At 41.6% G+C, this 22496-nt stretch overlaps 1 protein-coding gene across 1 annotated transcript in view; it reads left to right on the forward strand.

The window, feature by feature from the left end:
- The window catches only part of slc39a4 (solute carrier family 39 member 4), a 39826-nt gene that overhangs the window by 14009 nt on the left and 3321 nt on the right, over positions 1-22496 (forward strand). Inside the window, exons 3-11 of the mRNA XM_052016914.1 lie at positions 1109-1319; positions 3273-3442; positions 7665-7842; positions 9144-9316; positions 11966-12103; positions 13542-13649; positions 14532-14583; positions 19226-19378; positions 20562-20749. Coding sequence (XP_051872874.1) covers positions 1109-1319; positions 3273-3442; positions 7665-7842; positions 9144-9316; positions 11966-12103; positions 13542-13649; positions 14532-14583; positions 19226-19378; positions 20562-20749 — 1371 coding nt within the window. The remainder of the gene's footprint in view (positions 1-1108; positions 1320-3272; positions 3443-7664; positions 7843-9143; positions 9317-11965; positions 12104-13541; positions 13650-14531; positions 14584-19225; positions 19379-20561; positions 20750-22496) is intronic.

Consider the following 22496-nt stretch of genomic DNA (forward strand, 5'->3'; position numbering starts at 1 on the left):
TCTCCCATCCATGTATCTGTCCAATTTATTCTTAAAACTTAAGAGTGAGCCTGCATTTACCACGTCAGATGGCAGCTCATTCCACACTCCCACCACTCTCTGAGTGAAGGTTCCCCCTAATATTCCCCCTAAACCTTTCCCCTTTCACCCTAAAGCCATGTCCTCTCATACTTATCTCTCCTAAGCTAGGTGGAAAGATCCTGTTTGCATTTACTCTGTCTATACCCCTCATAATTTTGTAAGCCTGTTTTACAATATTTAAACAATGTTTTAAAATGTTCCTTTTTGGGATATGGGTGGTGAGTGTAAGACCACCATTTATTGCTCATACCCAGCTACCCTTGAAAAGATGGTGTTGAGCTGCCTTTTTGCTATCATTACAGTCCCCATGCAGTGAAGGTAATTTTAAGTGTTGAGTTCAAGGATTTTACCCTAAAATGCAGAAGGTAAAGTGAAACATGTCCAAGTCAAGATTATTTGTGAGTTAAAGAGAAACTTGGTGGTGGTGATGTGGCCAAGCAGCTGCCAAAAGCACCTTTCGTGCTGTGCATCTTCCAGAGTGTCCACTGCAATCATGGTGTAAGAAGCAAATGTTTTGTAGGTGGATGTGCTAATGATCATGTAGGTGGCATTATCCTGAAAGGTATACAACGGTAGATAGAACTACTTCATGACCATTGCATTGCTATATTGTTAATGGAGTGTTCCACAAGTCTAAAGCAGTGCAGAAAGTCATTACAACCATGCTTAATCCCATGTTAAATATCCATACTTGATCTTTCAGTTGTCAAAATGTGAAGCATTTTGATCTATCATAGAATGACTACAGCGCAGGAGGCCATTTGGCCCTTCATGTCCATGCTAGCACTCTGTCAGAGCAACTCACTACTTCCATCCCCTGGCCCCTTCTCCATCCATTGCAATTTTTTTTTCCACCATGTATCTATCCAATTCCCTCTTTGCATCAGGGAAAGATGATGGAGAAAGGGAAAATTAGGTAGCACTGAGAAAGGTCTGGAGAGAAAAGATGGGTAAGGAAGAAGTATGGGTTGTTACAGGATGTTTAGTTACAAGTTATGTTTGATAACAAATTTCTTTTAATCCCTAGCCTTGTGTCAACTCAACTCAAATCTTAGAAGAATACGAATTGGTGTCTAATGGAATGAAGGGAATTAATATTGGTCGCTTTTCTGCTATTGTCCTTTGCCATGTCTTACAAGGAGATTGCATACTCCAATATCTATTGCCAGGGCCTGAGTACTTCCTTAACTTTATATTTCACATGTATCATAATGAATCCAGGAATCTCACCAGAACAGGTAAGGAAAATATTCTTTGTTCAGCTTTTGTTTCATTAGTGGTACGAACTGATGTATTGTCCTGGGAGACCAAGGCAGGTGCTGCCATTGTAACTAGGATTCATAGCATTGAAACTGGATGGCCTTACTTTCACACTGCAGCATGAATTCCTGCAATGTCCCAATGCCATAAGAAGCAGGAAAAGGAGTAGGTCATTCAGTCCTTCAGCTCTACTGTTCAATAAGGTCATGGCTAATCCAACATTTCTTAAGTTCTCTTCCCTGTTCATTCCTTCATTTCATTACTGATTAGAAATCTACCTCAGGACTCCTCGCGATAGGAAACATTTTCTCAGCATTCACTCTGTCTAGACCCTAGCAATCTTACAAGTCTCAAGGACACCTTATATCCCGCTGTTGTCAAAGTCTTGAATGGACCTCTCATGTGCTAAAGATGAATTCTTGATTTCCTAATCTACCTTGCACTTTGTTTACCTGCACTGCATTTTCTCTGTAGGTGCTACACTATATTCTGCATCCTGTTTTTTTTACTATCTTGATGTACTTATGTATGACATGATCTACTTGGATGGCATGCAAACAACAAAAGCTTTTCACTGCATCTTGATACATGTGACAATAATAAACCAATATTCCAATGTTTCAATAGGATCACCTCTCATTCTTCTAAATTCTAATGAGTAAACTCCTAACCTGCTTAACCATTCCTCAAAATAAATATCCATACCTGGGATCACCCTAGTGAACATTATCTAAACCATCTCCAAAGAACCAATATCCTTCCTTAAATAGAGTGATCAAAACTGTGCTCAACTCCAGTGCCCCGTACAGCTCCCTGTTTTTATACTCCAACTATACTTCCCTGAAAGTGGCAACACAGGTAGACAGAATGGTGAAGAGGGCTTTTGGCACGCTGGCTTTCATCAGTCAGGGCACTGAGTATAGGTGTGGGGATGTTCTGTTGCAGTTGTACAAGACGTTGGTGAGGCTCCATTTGGAATATTGTGTTCCGTTGTGGTCACCCAGCTATGGGAAAGATGTCATTAAGTTGGAAAGAGTGCAGAGGAGATTCATGAGGATGTTGCTGGGACATGAGGAACTGAGTTATGGAGAGAGGTTGAGAAGGCTAGGACTTCATTCACTGGAGTGTAGGAGAATGAACGATGATTTTATAGAAGTGTATAAAATCATGAGGGGCATGGATAGGGTGGATGCACACAGTCTGTTTCCCAGGTTTGGGGAATCTGCACAGGTTTAGGGTGAGAGGGGAGAGATTTAATAGGAACCCGAGGAGCAACTTTTTCCACCCAGGGGGTGGTCAGTATATGGAATGAACTGCCAGAGGAAGTGGTTGAGGCAGGTACATTAGCAACATTTAAAGGACACTTGGACAGGTACATGGATAGGAAAGGTTTAGAGGGATGTGGGGAAAACACGGGCAAATGGGATGGGTGTCTTGGTTGACATGGACTGGTTGGGCCAAAGGGCCTGTTTCCATGCTGTACAAGTCTATGACTACCTTGAACCATGGGCCAGCATTGCCTCCAGATGGTCTCGACCCAAAACGTTGACTGTCCATTTCCCTCTACAGATGCTGCCTGACCCGCTAGTGGTTTGTGTTTTCTTTTGCTCCAGATTCCAGCATTTGCAGTCTCCAACATCCCCTTAGCCTTCCCTATTCCCTGATGCAGTTGCGTGCTAGACCTTTGTGTTTTATGCATAATGAGTCCCAAATTCCTTTGTGCTGCAGCTCTCTGCAGTGTTTCTCCATTTAAGTAATGGGTTGCTGCTTCTTCCTTCAAAATGAACAAGTTTACATTTTCCTATATTATACTCCTGTGGTGGGCAGGTCAAATTTTGCAGAGTGGGCTTGTTGTGGTGGGGTTAAGAGGAACAGTTAAGTGTTGGAGGATGGAATTATATAAATGCAAGGGCTTCTCTCTTTCATTTCAGAACTTGAAGACTTGATGGGTAAAATCGGTTTAGGTCATAATAACCAAGAGGATCAAGACCACGGGCAAGAGAGTGATAGTGAAGATCACTGGCATGAAAGCAATAATGGCCATCGGTCCAACCAACTGCCAAGTCATGGCCAGGAGGAAGAGGATAGTGCCTGGGATATGGTAAATGCTACATACCTTACAGCAACTCTCTTCTCTTCCTTGTATTCAATTCTGGTCGCCCCCATTACAGGAAGGATGTGGAGGCTTTGGAGAGGGTATAGAAGATGTTTATCAGGATGCTGCCTGGATTAGAGGGTATGAGCCTTCGGCCCAACTGGTCCATGCCGACCAAGATGCCCCATCCAAGCCAGTCCCACTTGCCAGCGTTTGGCCCATATCACGCTAAACCTTCCCAATTCATGACCCTGTCCAACTGACTTTTAGAAGTTGTTATTGTAACCACTTATTCTGGCAGCTCATTCCACACACACACCACCCTTTGTGAAAAATAAGGAGACCTGATAGAAATTTATAAAATTATGAGAAGCTTAGATAGGGTAGACAGTCAGAATCATTTTCTCATGGTAGAAATGTCAAATACTAGAGGACAGGCATTTAAGGTGAGAGGGGAAAAGTTTAAAGGAGATGTGCAGGGCAAGTTTTTTTTCACAGAGAGCAGTGGGTGCCTGGAACGGGCTGCCAGGGGTGGGGGTGGAAGCAGATATAATAGTGGCGTTTAAGAGGCTTTTAGATAGGCACATGAATATAAGATAAGAGATAAGATAAGATATCTTTATTAGTCATGTACATCGAAACACACAGTGAAATGCAGCTTTTTGCGTAGAGTGTTCTGGGGGCAGCCCGCAAGTACTGCCATGCTTCCGGCGCCAACATAGCATGCCGAGATATGCAGAGAATGGAGGGTAATGGAACATGAGCAGGCAGAAGAGATTTAGTTTAATTTGGCATTGTGTTCGGTACAAGCATTGTTGGCCGAAGGGCTGTTCCTGTACGGTACTGTTCTATGTTCTCTCAACCTTTGCTGCCCATCTGTCAGGACACCCAGCCTCAGCTGCTTCAGGGATCAGTGATATGATATCATATTCTGTTGAAGTCAGACTTATCAGGGTAACCACTGGAGAAGCTGGATTTCACAATGAGCCATGTGGACCCGGTCAAGTTCCAGTTGAGATAGCGTCCTGAGATCTGAGCGAAGGCAATAAGGGTGTTGCAATTGTTCTCACTATCCCTGGGTGCAGGGGGTAAAAAATTCAGCCAGGATTTCCACCCAGATCACAATTCAATAGCTCCTACTGGAATTCCATACGTAGACATTAGATGAGCTTGCAAAGTGATATGAACTATTTAAATAAATGCACAAGCGGTGGCAAGTGGAGAATAATAAAATTACTTTGGTAGGGAAAGAACCCTTTTCAAACAGTGTAAAGCTAGTAAAAGTGGATGTACAAAGGGACCCTGGTTTGCTGGTTAATGAATATAAATACAGCAAGCAATTAGAAAGGCAATTAGTTGGCTTTTATTGAAAGGGAGATTGAAGTATGCCATCTTGCTGCAACTTTACAGGGCTTTAGTAAGACCACGCTTGGATTCGTGTACGTAAAGTTTCTAAATCAATATCTAAATATCACTAAATGTCACTTTGCACTAAAATGGACTTTGTTTTTTTGTTCTAATAATGTTTTTTCTCCTGTAAAAATTGTGTATAATTTATGTTTAATTTATGTTTTTCTTGTGAATGCTGCTTATATCCCTAGGACGATAAGGTGGACTCTGACCTCACAATCTACCTTGTTATGACCTTGCACTTTATTGTCTACCTGCACTGCACTATCTCTGTAACTGTAACACTTTATTCTGCATTCTGTTATTGTTTAACCTTGTACTACCTCAATGCACTGTGTAATTAATTGATCTGTATGAACGATATGTAAGACAAGTTTTTCACTGTACCTCGGTACATGTGACAATAATAAACCAATTTACATGATGCTCTGTGCCTGTGATGCTGCTGCAAGTAAGTTTTTCATTGCACTTGTGCAAACATGTACTTGTGCATATGACAATAAACTCAAATTTGACTTTGACTTAAAGAAGGATATTGCCTTGAAAGTAGTAGTGTAGATTCACTACATTGATTTCTGGAATGAGGGGTTGTCCCGTGAGGAGAGATTAGCATTAGCCTATGGTCATTTCAGTTTAGAGGAATAAGAGGTAATTAATTGAAACATACAAGATTCTGAGAGGGAATGGCAGGGTAGATGGTGAGAGGCTGTTTCTTCTACATCTGTATAAATGCCTTCTAATTGTCCATTGGGATAAACTGCATTCACAGAAGAAAATTATTCACTTTGAAAAACATATCCATTTAAAATGGAAAAGTGAAAAAACAACTACAATTGCTGAATATCCTGAAATAAAAACAGAAAATGCTGAAAATACTCAGCAGGTACAGGCAGCATCTGTGAAGAAAGAAATGTTTCAAGTCAATGGCCTTTCACCAGAATCCTTTCTTTCTTTTACAATCTCTTTATTAGTTTTCAAATTAATACAGATTAATATATAACATCAATGTTTGAGCATGTAATACAAAGAGATCAGGAGAACAATCATGGCATAGATAATCATAAAGAACGATAAAATATAAAAAAATCTGTAGATCCAATGATCTCAGTAAATGAATATAGTATAAAAGAAAGGAAAGAAAATGACTAATTATATATCTAAAATAAAAGAAAAAAAATCCCCAAATCAATAAGAAAAATTATAAACAATATATCAAACCAAACTAAACAGAAAAATTTCAAAAAAAAAGAAAAAAAAAAGACTGGACTAAAATTTCTCAGTAGAAACAAAGCAATATTATGTCGTCAACTCCGTTCCTCTCCAGAATCCTTCCTACAAATTCTCTCTTCATGGTTGCTGCCTGACTTGTTGAATACTTCCAGCATTTTCTGTATTTATTCCCCATTTAAACCATACTATGTGAATAACACGTATGTAAGTAATTTCTGCCATCCTTGGTTCAAGTGGGAGACGTTACTGTGATTTCTAGTGTTCACTGCACCGAATGTTTACCATTTTGATTGTCTGGGAATGTCAGAAAAGTTGAGCCAGGATCTAGAACCCAAATAACCAATATCTGACCACCAGAGGGCAGGGCTGTATTATAATTTGGTTTTGTGAGTTAAGAGGAAGAGCACTTCAGAAAGAGATATTTTTATATTTTATATAACTTTTATCTCATTTGGAAAGCCAAAAATGTGGGTCCCTTACATTGTTCAGATCACTAAAAATAATGGCAGGACAATCAGAATCTGAAAACGGAAAATAAGAGTAATCTAACTGAGATATTTAAATTAATTAATTGAGTAGATTCAGGGAAAATACATCTTCTGGTAGGGGTCCACAGCAGGGGGCATAATCTCAAAATTAATGCTAGGGCAATTTGGGTCATAGTACCCCATAATAGTCATAAAAATCTGGAACTTTCTTCTGCCAAAAGTGCAGAGGCTGGGGGTCAACAAACCTTTCAAAACCAGGTAGGTTTATTGCAAGTAAAGCTTTTAAGTTACAGATCTGAAGTGGGTACGTGGAGTTGAGATACAGAATCTGAATAGCAGAACAGGCATGAGGGGCTGAATGAGCTGTTTCTTTCTTCCGATGGCATTTATCATCCTCACTCCACACTTGGAGTACTGTGTCCAGTTCTGGTCACCTCATTATAGGAAGGATGTGGAAGCATTGGAAAGGGTGCAGAGGAGATTTATCAGGATGCTGCCTGGTTTAGAGAGTATGCATTATGAGGAGAGACTAAGGGAGCTAGGGCTTTACTCTTTGGAGAGAAGGAGGATGAGAGGAGACATGATAGAGGTGTACAAAATATTAAGAGGAATAGATAGAGTGGACAGCCAGCGCCTCTTTCCCAGGGCACTGATCCTCAATACAAGAGGGCATGTCTTTAAAGTAATGGGTGGGAAGTTCAAGGGGGATATCAGAGGAAGGTTTTTTACCCAGAGAGTGGTTGGGGCATGGAATGCGCTGCCTGGGGTGGTGGTGGAGGCAGGTACATTGGTCAAATTCAGGAGTTTGTTAGATAAGCATATGGGTGAATTTAAAATGGGGGGATATGTGGGAAAAAGGGGTTAGATAGACTTAGGTGAGGTTTAAAGGTCGGCACAACATTGTGGGCCGAAGGGCCTGTATTGTGCTGTACTGTTCTATGGCTCTAATATATCCACCCATCTAGAATACTGCCTCAAGGCTATTCTTTGCCAACTCGCCCAAAAAAATATATTTAGGAAGTCTGTAAGTGCAATTTGGAATGTGGATTGATTGGTCTGCCAGTGGGGCTCTCTTTTATTCCTTTTCATTCTGTTTGTAGAAATGTTTTAGCTCCAGTGAAATAATGATGATCCATCAGATTGCGACCAATGGCATGATTTCCCACAGTGATTTCGTTCAGTTGAGCCCTGCATTAATCCAGCAGCTTCTGAGTCAAGCCTGCACCAGAACACACCAAGGCACAGAACACCACAAATTTCAGCTGACCACTGCCGAAAGTAAGGTCTCCAACATTTGATTACGTATCATTTCTCCTTAATTTTACAAATGCGATACACATGTGAGCCATGACTTAATTGAGAAGTACTTTTGCCTCAAAGTTAGAAAGCTTTTGGGGTTGTCTCATTCCAGAGATTTAAGCATGTAATCTAATCCAGGAATGATGGAGATCTGCATTGTTGGACATGCCATTTTTCTGATGAGATGTTAAACTAAGACACTGCAGCTACCTCTGATCAATCTAAAAGATCTCATGACAATATTTCAAACAACAGCATGGAGGTCCCCTCTGCTAATGACTCAATTAATATTGAGCAGGATGTCAGTGGGAGCTTTTGGTCTGTAAATTAACTGCTGTATTACGTTATTGACAACACTCCAAGTACACTTTATTACAGGTCCTTCCTGGGTTACCAACCCCAACTTATGGACAGCCCGTAGATACGAATTAAGTGTTTGGGAGACTGGCAAGACAGACGGTGATGGATGGATTTGCCAGCTGCTGCAGGGCTTCAGGCATCTTCTACTGGATGGCAATGGGGCTTTTCCAAATGCCTTCTCTCCCCACCATTTCCGCCCTCCTGCCCACTGAGCTGAAACAAGCAAGGCGAGCAGAAATGGGAGCGCTGAGCAGATTCACTTACTCACTGAGTCGGCGAGAAACTGGCTGCCGCTCTTTCCCCACCGGCTCGCTCTCCCATCACAGCTGTTTCTGTGATCCTCTCCCACATACAAACTGCTTGGGTTACAAACCGTTCTCAGGAACAGAACCCTGTAACCTGAGGAGGACCTGTAATTGTAAAATGCTTGGGATGACCTGAGGTTATGGAAGTTGACATTAAACGGCAAATTCTTCATTTTGTCTTTATTTTTATTCTAATAAAGAAATTCTAATTAGTAAAAGTAGCGTGACAGAAAAGAAAATACAAACAGAGGATCCTTGATTTCATGCCTCACTATTGTGGTTAAGCACTTTGGTGGTGGAAATTTTCTCTTTCATTTAATCAATATTACAAAGGCAGATTATTTGATCATGTTTCTTATGGGAGATTACCGTGCATAAACTGATGGCAATATTGTCTACATTAAAGTGAGCAAACTTTAAAAACTTTTCATTGGCTGTAAAATGCTTAGAACATTGTGGATGGGATATAGAAAACTTTCCTGATATCATGGTGCAGTACAAGATGGGAAGACTGAAAAAGGGAGGGGAGAAGATATGTTTAAAGTATTACATTCTCAGTAATAATAACTTTTAATCTTTGTGGATTGTTGATTTTTAGACATTTTTATTTTCCAGAATTTATTTATGGATCAATTGCAACGTTGATTGTCAGCCTTTGTGCGGTGATTGGGATCGTGGTTGTTCTATTCACCAGCTGCACCAATGCTTATCAGTATGTCATACAGGGTTTTGTAAGTCTGGCTGTGGGGTCACTAACCGGCGATGCTATATTGCATCTCATACCCACGGTGAGTACACTTGAACTTAATTCTCTCATGACATTTTATATGTTACAAACTAATATCACTTAACTTGCTTGCTTCCTGTGGTGAAACCTTCATTTGACTCTGTAATGGGAATGATGCAGTATGTAAGTATTATTAACAATCTGGTATATTTGAGCAATTCCTCTTCAACTTCTTGTGATCACAATTCACAATTACGTTGCCTGTTGGTTTAACCACACAACTGTGATGACTTGGTGCATCACAAATGTAAATGGTCTTCTCACCACCCGAAAGCCATGTTTCTTCAGGATGAGGACATAGCCATGTAGATCACAGGCTAATGAGAGAAAAGATATGGGAAGCTCCTCTCCAGCTCCCTTTAGTGATTGAGACTGGTTCAGGAGGCCAATCCAGCCCTGACAATTGTTAAGAATATTAGAACAAAATAGGCCAAATGGCCTTTAAACTTACTTTGCCATTCAATGCTATCCTGTACCATGTCTGATTTCTGCTGCAGCCCCTATGTTTCTTGATTCCCCTTGTACTGGGACTCCCCAGGTTACAGAAGACCTGACTTAGGGAAATCCAACTTTATGTGAATTCTCCCAATACGTCCAAACAAATGATTTATCCGTGATCCACTATCTCTGGAGCTGGCTCCAATGAAGTCCTAAGATGCAGGCTATTAGTTCTAGGGGATTTTTCAGCTTTTAGTCCCAGGTTATAAGGTGTGTGTACAAGATGCTGGTGAGGCAGCATCTTGTACAAGATGTTTGTGAGGCTGCATTTGGAATATCGTGTTCAGTTTTGGTCACCCTGCTATAGGAAAGATGTTATTAAGCTGGAATGAGTGCAAAAAAGGTTTACAAGGATGTTGCCAGTACTCAAGGGACTGAGTTATGGAGAGACGTTGAGCAAATTGGGACTTTATGCACTGGAGCGTAGGAGAATGAGGGGTGATCTTATAGAGGTGTATAAAATTATGAGGGACATAGATAGATAGGGTGAATGCGCACAGTCTTTTTCCCAGGGTTGTGGAACCAAGAAGTAGAGGGCATAGGTTTAAGGTGAGAGGGGAGAGATTTAATAGGAACCTGAAGGACAATTTTTTTTTAATATACAGTGTGTGGTCTGTATATGGAATGAACTGCCAGAGAAAGTAGTTGAGGCAGACACATTAACAACATTTAAGAGACGTTTGGACAGGTACATGGATAGGAAAGGTTTAGAGGGATATGGGCCAAATGGGGGCAAATGGGAGTAGCTTAGATGTGAATCTTGGTCAGCATGGACCAGTTGTGCCAAAGGGCTTCTTTCCGTGCTGTATAGCTCTATGACTCTATGTGCTTTGCATACAAAGACGCGCCTAGCTCTGATCTGAAAAGTATCAAATCTTGCTATAGTATTTGTAAAAAGATTGGAAATTCTTTATGTAAATAACTTTCTGTGTCCATCAGGAGGCCATTCGACCCATTGTGACTGAGTTAGCTCCAGGCGACCAAACCCATCAGTCCCATTCCCCCTCTCTTTATTTCCCTGTATCCCTGCAACTTATTGTTCTCTCACACATGTCCACCAACTCCCCTCTATGCTTTTTGCCATTAACCTGCCAGGGCAGGTGGTAGGAGCAGATGCAATAGCAACTTTTAAGAGGCATTTAGACAGGCACACAGTGAGATCTGGACCATGTGCAAGCAGGTTGCAATACTTAGATTGGCATCATGGTTGGTGCAGACATGGAGATCTGAAGGATCTGTTTCTGTGCTATGTTAACCTACGCGACTGTAGCTGTTTAACCTACCAGCAGGCCTTTGGATGTGGGAGGAAACCAGAACGGCCCACTGTTACTGCAGTTTCTGATGACCTTATAGAACTGATTTTCTTAAGCTCCAAACTCATATGACACATTATCAAATGCTCACATTAAACTGACCTTAGCAGCAGTATGTTTAATTTTTCTGTATTTCTCAGAGCATTAACTGAAGATACATATAAGCTTAGAAGTTCTTCTGGCACCATTAAAAGGTACCAAATGGTCATTGGGTGACCCAAAGATCATTTTGTCATGTGCCATAAACAGCAAACTTCAGTGATGCTGAAGGGTCACTGTGTTGGCTGCTACTGATCACCTGTCGCATGCTTTCTTCACCGGCTATGGAGCACATGAAGGAAGGAATATAACGAGTCTGGGACCCAAGCCTAGTTCTAGCAGGGCGGAAAAGAGGGCTAGCAGTTGGATCAAACTCTGGGGGTTGAGGGGAGGGGGGCCCAGAAATTTTTAGTGGCTTTTAGTGGAAGGGGGGAATGCAGAGATCAGGGGTTTGGTGGGATGGGTGTGAGATTGAGGTCAGGATCTAAAGCTAGGGCTGGGGAGTTATCAGCAGTCATAGAGCTGATACGGAGTCATGGAGTAAGATAGTCAGTAATAGGGAATTGGCAGGAAATTTCTTTACCCACAGAGTGTTTACCATGTGGAACACTATCTCAATGAACTATAATTAAATGCTATAGTGAAAGGTAAGACCATACGAGAAATAAGAAGCAATTGAAAGAGTTGGATGATGAAGGGCAGAAGAGGATGGTGGGAAACATTGTCTTGATGGGCTGAATGGCCTGTTTCCATGCTAAGTACTTTCTAAAGAAAAGTTTCCTTTACCCTGTTTCTTTTAGTTTCTTGGCTTACACTCTCACGAGAATAGTCACCATCACATGCCAGCCCCTCACATCTGGAAGCTGATGGCCGTTCTTGGAGGCATCTATGCTTTTTTCGTGATGGAAAAGCTATTTGGAATACTAATAAAAGATGATGTAAGTAGCTTTATCAAGAATAAAGGAAAGTAACTGACCAATTCTACTCTTCTTCCATACCTATGCACAGTGTATTTCCTATGTATAATTCTATGACTTTGCACTGTACTGCTGCCGCAAAACAACAAATTTCACCTCCTTTAAGTCAGAGATAATAAAACTGATTCTGAGATATGCAGGGCATTTCCCGAATTCTTTTTGGTTTCAAGTAAAGTATTGGTTCTGATCTGTACTTCACTGCTTTGCTCTTGCTCTCATTGCCCCATTGCCTTTAACGATCTGTCAGAATCACCAGGGCAACCCTGGCCTCGCCCTACCATAGACATTCACTTAGTCCTGTCCATCCCTCCTCCACCCTCTCTGCAATTTACAACTAACTGTCCCAGTTCTGATGAAGGGTCTTCGACCTGAAATATCAGCTATTTCTCTTTCCACAGATGCTGCTCAGCCTGCTGAGTATTCTGAGCATTGTCTGCTTTCATTTTAGGTTTCCAGTAACTGCAGTTTTATTCTGGTTTTAGGCTTCTCTGAACAGACAGGTTGCCGGATTAGTATGCCTTAGAGAGGGCAACTGGTCTTCCCACACCAGTATGTTGACTCCTGGCTACCCTCTGAAGTGACCCAGTGAGCCAAATTCACTGGCAGTGATTTCATTAAAAGATCCACCTCTGCCAGGGATGGGCACTAAATGTTATCACTGTATCTTGTGACAATAATAAACCAATTCCAATTATCTTGGCCATAATCTGAGAATGGATAATACAAATAGAAACCAACATTAAATAGAGTGTTAATTGTTTGAATGGAAATTGATTCCAAAGGCCAGAGCTACAACTGGTCTTGCTTTGCCATCCTTAAGTACAATGGACATCTGAATTGTGAACCACTTTTCTGAATTAGGGGCTTTTGCAAATGCATCAGTTGAGTTGGTGCTATTTGAGATGCAGCCAAGCACATGCCTCAAGGTCAAAGTCAAGTTTATTGTCATATGCACAAGTGCAATGAAAAACTTACTTGCAGCAGCATCACAAGCACATAGCATTATATAAGCAGCATTGACAAGATAACATATCTTTAGTCACATGTACATTGAAACATACAGTGAAATGCATCTTTTGCATAGAGTGTTCTGGGGGGCAGCCCGCAAGTGTTGCCACGCTTCCGGCACCAACATAGCATGCCCACAACTTCCCAGCCTGTACATCTTTGGAATGTGGGAGGAAACCGGAGCACCCGGAGGAAACCCACGCAGACATGGGGAGAACGTACAAACTCCTTAGACACAGCGGCTGGAACTGAACCCGGTTACTGGCGCTGTAATAGTGCGATGCTAACCGCTACACTACCGCACATAAATTAAACACAATTTTTACAAGAAAGAATCCTGCTGCGTCAATCAGGTGATTGTGAAAAGTATCATTCTTTTTTCTGGTTGAAGGATGTAAAGGACCATCAGCACTGTGACCATGAGTTAGCACTTCAAGCATTTAAAGATAATCAAAACAGTCAGCAGAAGAAAAAGCAGACAACATCCCAGGTTGAACTGGTAAGTATTGTAAGAAATCAGACTCTAACCTGTGTTTTTCCATCTTTCCTGTGCATTCTCTTAATTACTTGGGTGAAATTTTTCTCCTTCATTCAGCTAGAAATTGGGTAAAAATGTGAAAGAATGTTGCACTATTTGGTTGATGAGACCTTCCTTTCACCACCAATAACACAGTGGTTAAATTACTGAACTAAAGATCTGGACCACTGATCTCAGGATATGAGTTTAAGTTCAACTACAGGAGCTGGGGAGTTTAAATTCAAACATCTGAATAAATCTGGAATTGAGTATCAGTAATGGTGATTATGATACTGATGGATTGTTGTAAAACCCATCTGGTTCACTAGCATCCTCCAGGGAAAGATATCTGCCAGCTGGCCTGGCCAATATATGATTCCAGAGCCATTGACAAGTTTGATTCCCAGTTCAGGGTACAAGTAGGGATAGACAATAAATGCTACTGGCATCCAGATCATGTAAATGGATTAGGATTGAAAAAAGTCCCACTAACTGCTACATCCTGCCTGCCATCCTTTCCAGCAAGTAATGAAGGACTTGGTCTCGGTTGGTGTTGCATTACTGTCCAGACCAGTGAGAGTCTCTACTTTTGTTCTGGAGGCTCTGGGAGTCACACCAGAAATGTGGAGTGAACCACAAACAGCAAAATTAATTTGAGGTTTGGGACAGATAAGGAAGGACTGTTGGAATCTTCCTGCATTTGAACTCCAGCATGAAGCAGAAAATTCTTCCCTTGACTTTTCTACCACTTCTTTCTTATTCTTATTTTCAAACTTTACGTGTTCTTCGTATTTCTTGCCTTTCCCTCCCCTTTCTTGCATTTGAATCAGATATTAATCACATCCTTACTGTTTCCATGCTTAGATGTCCTCGGAAGTGTCCTTAGAAGGTGACTTTGGTCAACATCCTAATAAAGGTTAGTTTGCCTACAAATCATATTTTGATTTTGTTGGATTGCGAAGATCTTGGATCTGAATTTCCTTCACCTTGCAGCCACATTATTGGAATTTCTCTGCAGGTGTGATGGAATCCCTGTAAAGTTATGTTAAAACAGAGGAATAAGCTTTGAGGAAACTCAGGATCATTGATATAACCATTTTCACATTGATCACAGAATATTGCATTGATTTTTAATCCCAATTAATCAACTGTTAGAACTATACAGAATTTACTGCACAGAAATTCAACCATTGTCCATGCTCTGCAATTTACACAAGATCATAAGAAATAGAAGCAGCAGGTTATATTGCCCATTGATCCTGCTCTGTCATTCAGTAATATCATAGCTGATCTGATCTTGGACACAAATGCACATTCCTGCCGGCTCCCCAACACCCTTGATTCTCTTGACTCCAAAAATCTACATCAGCATATCCAAAAAACAGTTTGACACTAAGTTCTGTGTGCAGTATTCAGCTTTGTGAAACTCTGGACGAATCTTTGAGAATATAATGAGGAATCTTTTCCTACTCAACTTTGATAACAAAGTTCTAGAAATTTTCCTTCATCCTGTAAATGGAAATGACTAGTTCTAGTCTCACCCAATCCCAGTGGAAAAAGCCTGCACGCATTCACCCTATCTATACCCCTCATAATTTTTTATACTTCTATAAGATCTCCCCTCATTCTCCTGCACTCCAGGGAATAAAGTCCTAACCTATTCAACCTTTCCCCGTAACTCAGGTCCTCAAGTCCCGGCAACATCTGTGTAAATTTTCTCTGCACTCTTTCAAGCTTATTGATATCTTTCCTGTAGGTAGGTGACCAGAACTGCACACAATACTCCAAATTCGGCCTCACCAACGTCTTGTACAACTTCAACACAACATCCCAACTCCTGTACTCAGTGCCCTGATTTATGAAGGCCAATGTGCCGAAAGCTCTCTTTATGACCCTATCTACCTGTGATGCCACTTTCAAGGAACTATGGATTAGTATTACCAGGTCCCTATGTTCTACCGCACACCTCAGAGCCCTACCATTCACTGTGCAAGTCTTACCCTGTTTTGTCCTTCCAAAGTGCATCACCCCACACTTGTCTGCATTAAATTCCATCTGCCATTTTTCAGCCTATTTTCCTAACTGGTTCAGATAGTTTGCAAGCTTTGATAGCCTTCCTTGCTGTCCACTACACCCCCAATCATGGTGTCATCTGCAAATTTACTGATCCAGTTTACCACATTATCATCTAAATCATTAATATAGATGATAAACAACAACGGACCCAGCACCGATCCCTGTGGCACACCACTAGTCACAGACGTCCAGTCAGAGAGACAACAATCTACTACAACTCTGGCTCCTCCCACTAAGCCAACATTGAATCCAATTGACTACTTCATCCTGAATGCCAAGTGACTTAACCTTCTGGAGCAGCGTCCCATGCAGGACTTTGACAAACGCCTTGCGAAAGTCCATGTAGACAACACCCCCCGCCTTTCCTTCATCAACCTTCCTGGTAACCTCCCGAAAAACTCTATTAGATTGGTTAGACATGACCTGCCACACACAAAGCCATGTCCAGTATCTCTAATTAGGCCCTGTCTATCCAAATACTTAAAGTATATATCCCGTCCCTCAGAATACCTTCCAATAATCTACCCACAACTGATGTCAGGCTCACCAGCCTATAATTTCCCGGCTTATTCTTAGAGCCTTTCTTAAACAACAGTACAACATTAGCTATCCTCCAGTCCTCCAGCACCTCACCCATGGCTAAGGATGTTTTAAATATCTCTGCCAGGACCCTTGCAAGTTCTGCACTAGCCCCCCACAAGGTCTGAGGGAACACCTCGTCAGGCTCTGGGGATTTATCTAATTATCCTAATTCACCTCAGGACAGGAAGCAACTCCTCTTCCATAATCTGGATACGGTCCATGACCTCACTACTCTTTTTCCTCATTTCTATAGACTGTGTGTGTCTCTCGAGTAAACACAGATGCAAAAAATCCTTTTAAGATATCCCCCATCTCTTTCAGCTCCACGCATAGATGACCACACTGATCTTCAAGAGGACCAATTTTGTCCCTGGCTATCCCTTTTCTCTTAATATACTGTAGCTATAGAAACCCTTTGGATTCTCTTTTACCTTGTCTGCCAGAGCAACCTCATGTCCTCTTTTGGCCCTCCTGATTTCTTTCTTAAGTGTTCTCTTGCATTTCTTATATTCCTCAAGTGCCTCATTTGATCCTAACTGCCTATACCTGATATGCATCTCCTTTTTCTTTACAGGGCCTCTATATCCCTCGATAACCAAAGTTCCCTAAACCTGTTAGCCTTGCCTTTTATCCTAAACAGGAACATACAGATTCTGTACTCTCAATATTTCACTATTGAAGGCCTCCCGCTTACCAAACATCTCTTTGCCAGAAAACAACCCATCCCAATCCACACCTGCCAGATCCTTTCTGATGCCATCAAAATTGGCTTTCTTTCAGTTTAGGATCTTAACTCTAGGACCAGTTCTATCCTTTTCCATAATTATCTTGAAACTAATAGAATTATGATCATTAGATCCAAGGTGTTCCCCTACACTAACTTCTGTCATCTGCCCTGTCTCATTCCCTAAGAGGATCCAGTATCGTGTTCTCTCTAGTTGGGACCTCTACATATTGATTAAGGAAACTTTCCTGAACATATTTGACAAACTTGATCCTATCCAGTCCTTTTACAGTTTGGGAGCCCCAGACCTACAATAACAACTTTATATTTCCTGCAACTGTCTGCTATCTCTCTACAAATTTGCTCCTCTAAATCCTGCTGACTATTGGGAGGTCTATAATATAGTCCCATTAATGTGGTCATCCCTTTTTTATTCCTCAGTTCCACTCAAATTGCATCAGTAGTCGAGCCCTCCAGTATGTCCTCCCTGAGCACTGCCGTGATGTTTTCCCTGATGAGTAATGCCACCCCTCCCCCTTTAATACCTCCCCCTCTATCATGTTTAAAACAACAGAATCCCGGAACATTGACCTGACAGTCCTGCCCCTCCAGCAACTAAGTCTCACTAATGGCCACAACATCATAATTCTACGTACAGATCCACACTCTAAATTCATCTGCCTTACCTACAATACTCCTTGCATTGAAATAGAAGCAACTCAGAACATTAGTGCCACCACACTCAACCTTTCGGTTTCCATCTTTGCTTGTAGTCTTAACATTTACTTTCCCCACAGCCTCTCCACTTGCTGCCCTGCCACTCTGGTTCCCACCCCACTGTAGCTCTAGTTTAAACCCCCCGAGTAGCACTAGGAAACCTTCCAGCGAGAATATTGCTCCCTCTCCGGTTCAGGTGCAAACTGTCCCATTTGTACAGATCCCACCTGCTCTGGAAGAGAGCCCAATGATCTAAAAATCTGAAGCCCTCCCTCCTGCACCATCTGCTTAGCCATGTGTTAAACTGCACTATCTTCCTACTTCTTGCCTTACTAGCACGTGGCACTGGTAACAATCCTGACATCACCACCCTGGAGGTCGTGTCTTTTAACAGCAGCTAACTCCCTGAATTCACTTTGCAGGACCTCATCACTTTTCCTGCCTATGTCATTGGTACCAACAACCTCTGGCTGCTCCTCCCCCTTAAGAATGCTATGGACTCAATCTGAGACATCTCTGACCCTGGCACCTGGGAGGCAACATACCATCCAAGAGTTTCATTCTCATCCACAGAACCTCCTATCTGCTCCCCTAATCACTATCACTTGACTCTTCTTCCCCCTTCCCTTCTGAGCCAAAGAGCCAGACTCAGTGCCCAAGACCTGACCACTGTGGCGTTCCCCTGGTAGGTCATCCTCCCCCAACAATATACATGTTATTGAGGGGAACAGCCACGGGGGTACCCTGCACTGACTGCCTATTCCCTTTCTCTCTCCTGATAGTCACCCAGTTACCTTCCTCCTGCAACTTAGGTGTGATTGCTTCCCGGTAACTCCTGTCTATCAACCCCTCAGTCTCCTGAATGATCTGAAGGTCATCCAGCTCCAGTTCCCTTGCACAGTCTGTAAGGAGCTGCAGCCAGATACACTTCTCACAGATGTAGTCATCAGGGACACTGGAGGTCTTCCAGACTTCTCACATCATGCAAGAGGAGCACATCACTGCACCGGGTGTCATTCTCACTGCTCTACCTGTGCAATAATAAAGAAAGAACGAGAACTTAACAGAGCCTCACCTTAGCCTAAGCCTCAGCTCCCCCACTCTTACACTGGCCCACTCACACAATGGCCACTCTGTGTTACTCTACCTGCCTTTTGTTGGCTGAGTTGCCACAATCTTAGCCAATCAGAAACAACTTTAAAAAAGAAAGCTGAGACACAAGAAATTCTGCAGATGCTGGAATCTGGAGCATTACACAAAAAGTACTGGAGGAACTCAGCAGGTCAGGCAGCATCCATGGAGCGAAATAAGCAGTCAACGTTTCAGGCCGAGACCCTTCATCAGGACTGGAAAGGAAGAGGGCAGAACAGAAGGGCTGCTGCTCCCTCCCCTCTGCTGCTCTGGCTGCTGGAACTGCAAAAAAAATGGTAACACAACTTGAACCTCCCTTTCCCTACAGCTTTGCGGGTACTTCCATACATGATAGTGATTGGTGACGGGATCCATAACTTTGCAGATGGGCTGGCTCTGGGAGCAGCTTTCTCTGTCTCTTGGAAAACAGGACTGGCCACAACACTTGCAGTTTTATGTCACGAACTTCCTCATGAAATGGGTAAGATTTGATTTTGTCATTTAATACTCCCTGATTAGCTACAATTTAGCTGTGAACATTTTTCTATATTCAGTTATTTTATGGAGTTGGATACATTTATCCTTCACCACAAGATACCCAAACAAGGAAGACCATTAGATTCGACTTGTTTTTTCTATCCATAAACACCCTAAATTCCTCCGAGAGTTACTTTGGGCTCCTTTGTTTCACATACTTAAATCGAACATAGAACAGTACAGCACAGGAACAGGCCCTTTGGCTCACGATGCTGTGCCGAACTAATTAAACTAATAATTAAATGCCTAACTAATCCCTTCTGCCTACACAATGTCCATATTCCTACATTGTCTGCACATCCATGTACCTATCTAAGACCCTCTTGAACTCCCCTATCGTATTTGCCTCCACCACCACCCCAGGCAGCGCATTTCAGGCACCTACCATTACCTCTGTAAAAAAGTTACCCTGCACATTGCCTTTGAACTTATGCCCTTAAATATTAAATATTTCAGTACTTAAATATTATATTGAAATGGATATGTGGGAAGTATCACGTACTCTATTAGAAACAGTTCAACAATAAAATTAAAAGAAAAGCTCAAGAATTTCCTTAGCTGCAACACTATATTCTACTTACTGTTTTTTCTTTTTACTACCTCAATTTACTTAGGTGTGGCATGATCTGATGGGATGGCACGCAAACAGATTACATTGTATCTCGCTACATGTGACAATAATAAACCAATAACAAATACATTGATTATAAATACACTTTGAGGATGGCAGTAGATTTCAGAGAATCCACAATCATAATTTTAACTCCTTTGTTATATTTCTCCCTTGCTCAGAAATTTTTGGGTGTATGGTCTCATTCAAAATATATGGGTATAAAATGTTGACAGTGCGGTTCTGAGATGCACTTAGACCATAAGACAAAGGAGCAGGAGTAGGCCATTCGGCCCATCGAGTCTGCTCCGCCATTCTGTCATGAGCTGATCCATTCTCCCATTTAGCCCCACTCCCCTGCCTTCTCACCATAACCTTTGATGCCCTGGCTACTCAGATACCTATCAATCTCTGCCTTAAATACACCCAATGACTTTGCCTCCACAGCTGCCCGTGGCAACAAATTCCGCGGCAACACTTGATAACAATGATGAGATTGCTTTTCCTTATACCTCAGGTGATTTTGCAGTTCTGTTGCATTCTGGAATTTCTGTGAAGAAATCTATCCTCATGAACTTTGGCAGTGCCTTGACTGCATTTATTGGACTTTACATATCATTAGCTGTTGCGACAGATGAGATAGTGCAAGAGTGGATATTCACCGTAGCAACTGGGCTCTTTCTATACGTGGCTCTTGCAGATATGGTGCGTATAACTTTATGTATTAAAGATTACTGCTGCTCATATTTGGGTCTGAGTACATGTGTAATTAAGAATTTACACACTAAATACTAGACTAGTCAACATTATTTAAATCAGCATGGACTATCAATCACTCTTAGTGTCATATTAATGATACCTTTACTTAAAATACCTTAACTAAACAAAATATGGGGTGTAAATTCTGCTGCAAATTAGGTAGAATTTGGTTAGAGATGAGAAAATTCACACTATTTTACCAGTATCGAACATTCTCTTCATGTCCCCAGTTAGGTAGAACTCATGACTTCTTTCAAATAATCTGTTGATCTACCTACTGCTCCTATTTCCACTGTACCTAGCAACTGCCAACAGAAAGGGTGGAGGAGTATTTGGGGTAGTATCTGTAAGCTTTAAGCTTAGATGGAGAAGGAGTGGCCTTCTGTCCTTCACTATAGCCCATGGCTTTGCTTAAGGACCAGAACAGTCTGAAAATAGTACTACAATCTTTAGTATTGAAATGGATATGTGGGAAGAATCATGAGACAACTACTTTGGGATAAAATCAGAAAATGGTGGAAATACTTAATGGGTCAGGCAGCATCTATCGAAAGCAAAAGAGCATTAACATTTAAGATCATTGACCTTGCCTTTGGACCATGAGATGCTTTTAAGCTATTTCCTAGTTCTCTGGTGCTGGACCAGGCATACCTCTCCACTGTCACACATCACCTCAATTACTGGAAGGAATAATACTATTATTGGATAGCTATGTGTTTCATCAAATCTAGAAAGCTTCGCAAGTGTAGAAGCCCAGCTAGAATTCGCGAAACCACTCAGAAAAATGAATGGTAGATAATTAAATGCCAGAAAGATTGGACTCCTCTCTTCTGTGTCTACACTTTCTGCTGCACTACTACAACCTGGCAATATTTGGAATCCTCTAAACTTTTAATTTTCATGTGTGCTCCAGTCTGTTCCTCTGAGTTCAAACTTTCTTTCTGTCCCACTATGATTCTGCACCTTTCTAACCTGAAATCTATCTGCCACTCTCTCTCCTATTTGTTTGATATTAGTTTTTTTGCCTCACCACCCTTGCTTTTGCACTAATATTTCTCTTCCACAGATACCTTTCTACTTCTTTCAAATAATCATTTGGCATTTTTCTACATCTCCTACATTATTCCTTATAAGTCTTTGCTTTTTTTCTCTGGTATTGTTTTCTTTGTCATTTTTTGCTCTTACTTTAACTTAATCTCTGGTATAATCTGTCTCTTACCAGCCTTTCCAATTCTCCTGACTATCTATAGCTGTGAATTTAACAAATTGGTCACTCCTTGTATACTCTACCTACACAGCTGCAAGATTGCATGCCAAGTAATAGTTCTACTTGTCAGAGAGAAATGACAAATTCCCTGTAAAATTTTAATGGCTGAAGAATAGAAAGCATGGGAGTGGAAATTTAGGGTTGGGACAAGATTGAGTTGTAATGGTTGAATTATTGAGGAGGAGCATTGAATGGCCAGTAATAACTGAAGAGAGGATGAACCAGGTCATATATCAAGGAGCAGATAGCAAGATGAAGGAGGAGCTCAGGACCAGAGGGCTGGGTTAAACTACAAGACCGCCGAGAGAAGTGCAGATTGGATTAGGAACCAAGGTCGACCAGGAAACAGACAGGGTGCACAACATTTACTCATACTGTTGGACAGAGTCATGGCTGGCTAATTTAATTTACAACAATGTGGTTCAA

The sequence above is a fragment of the Pristis pectinata genome, chromosome 5 (assembly GCF_009764475.1).
Source record: "Pristis pectinata isolate sPriPec2 chromosome 5, sPriPec2.1.pri, whole genome shotgun sequence".
NCBI lineage: Eukaryota > Metazoa > Chordata > Chondrichthyes > Rhinopristiformes > Pristidae > Pristis > Pristis pectinata.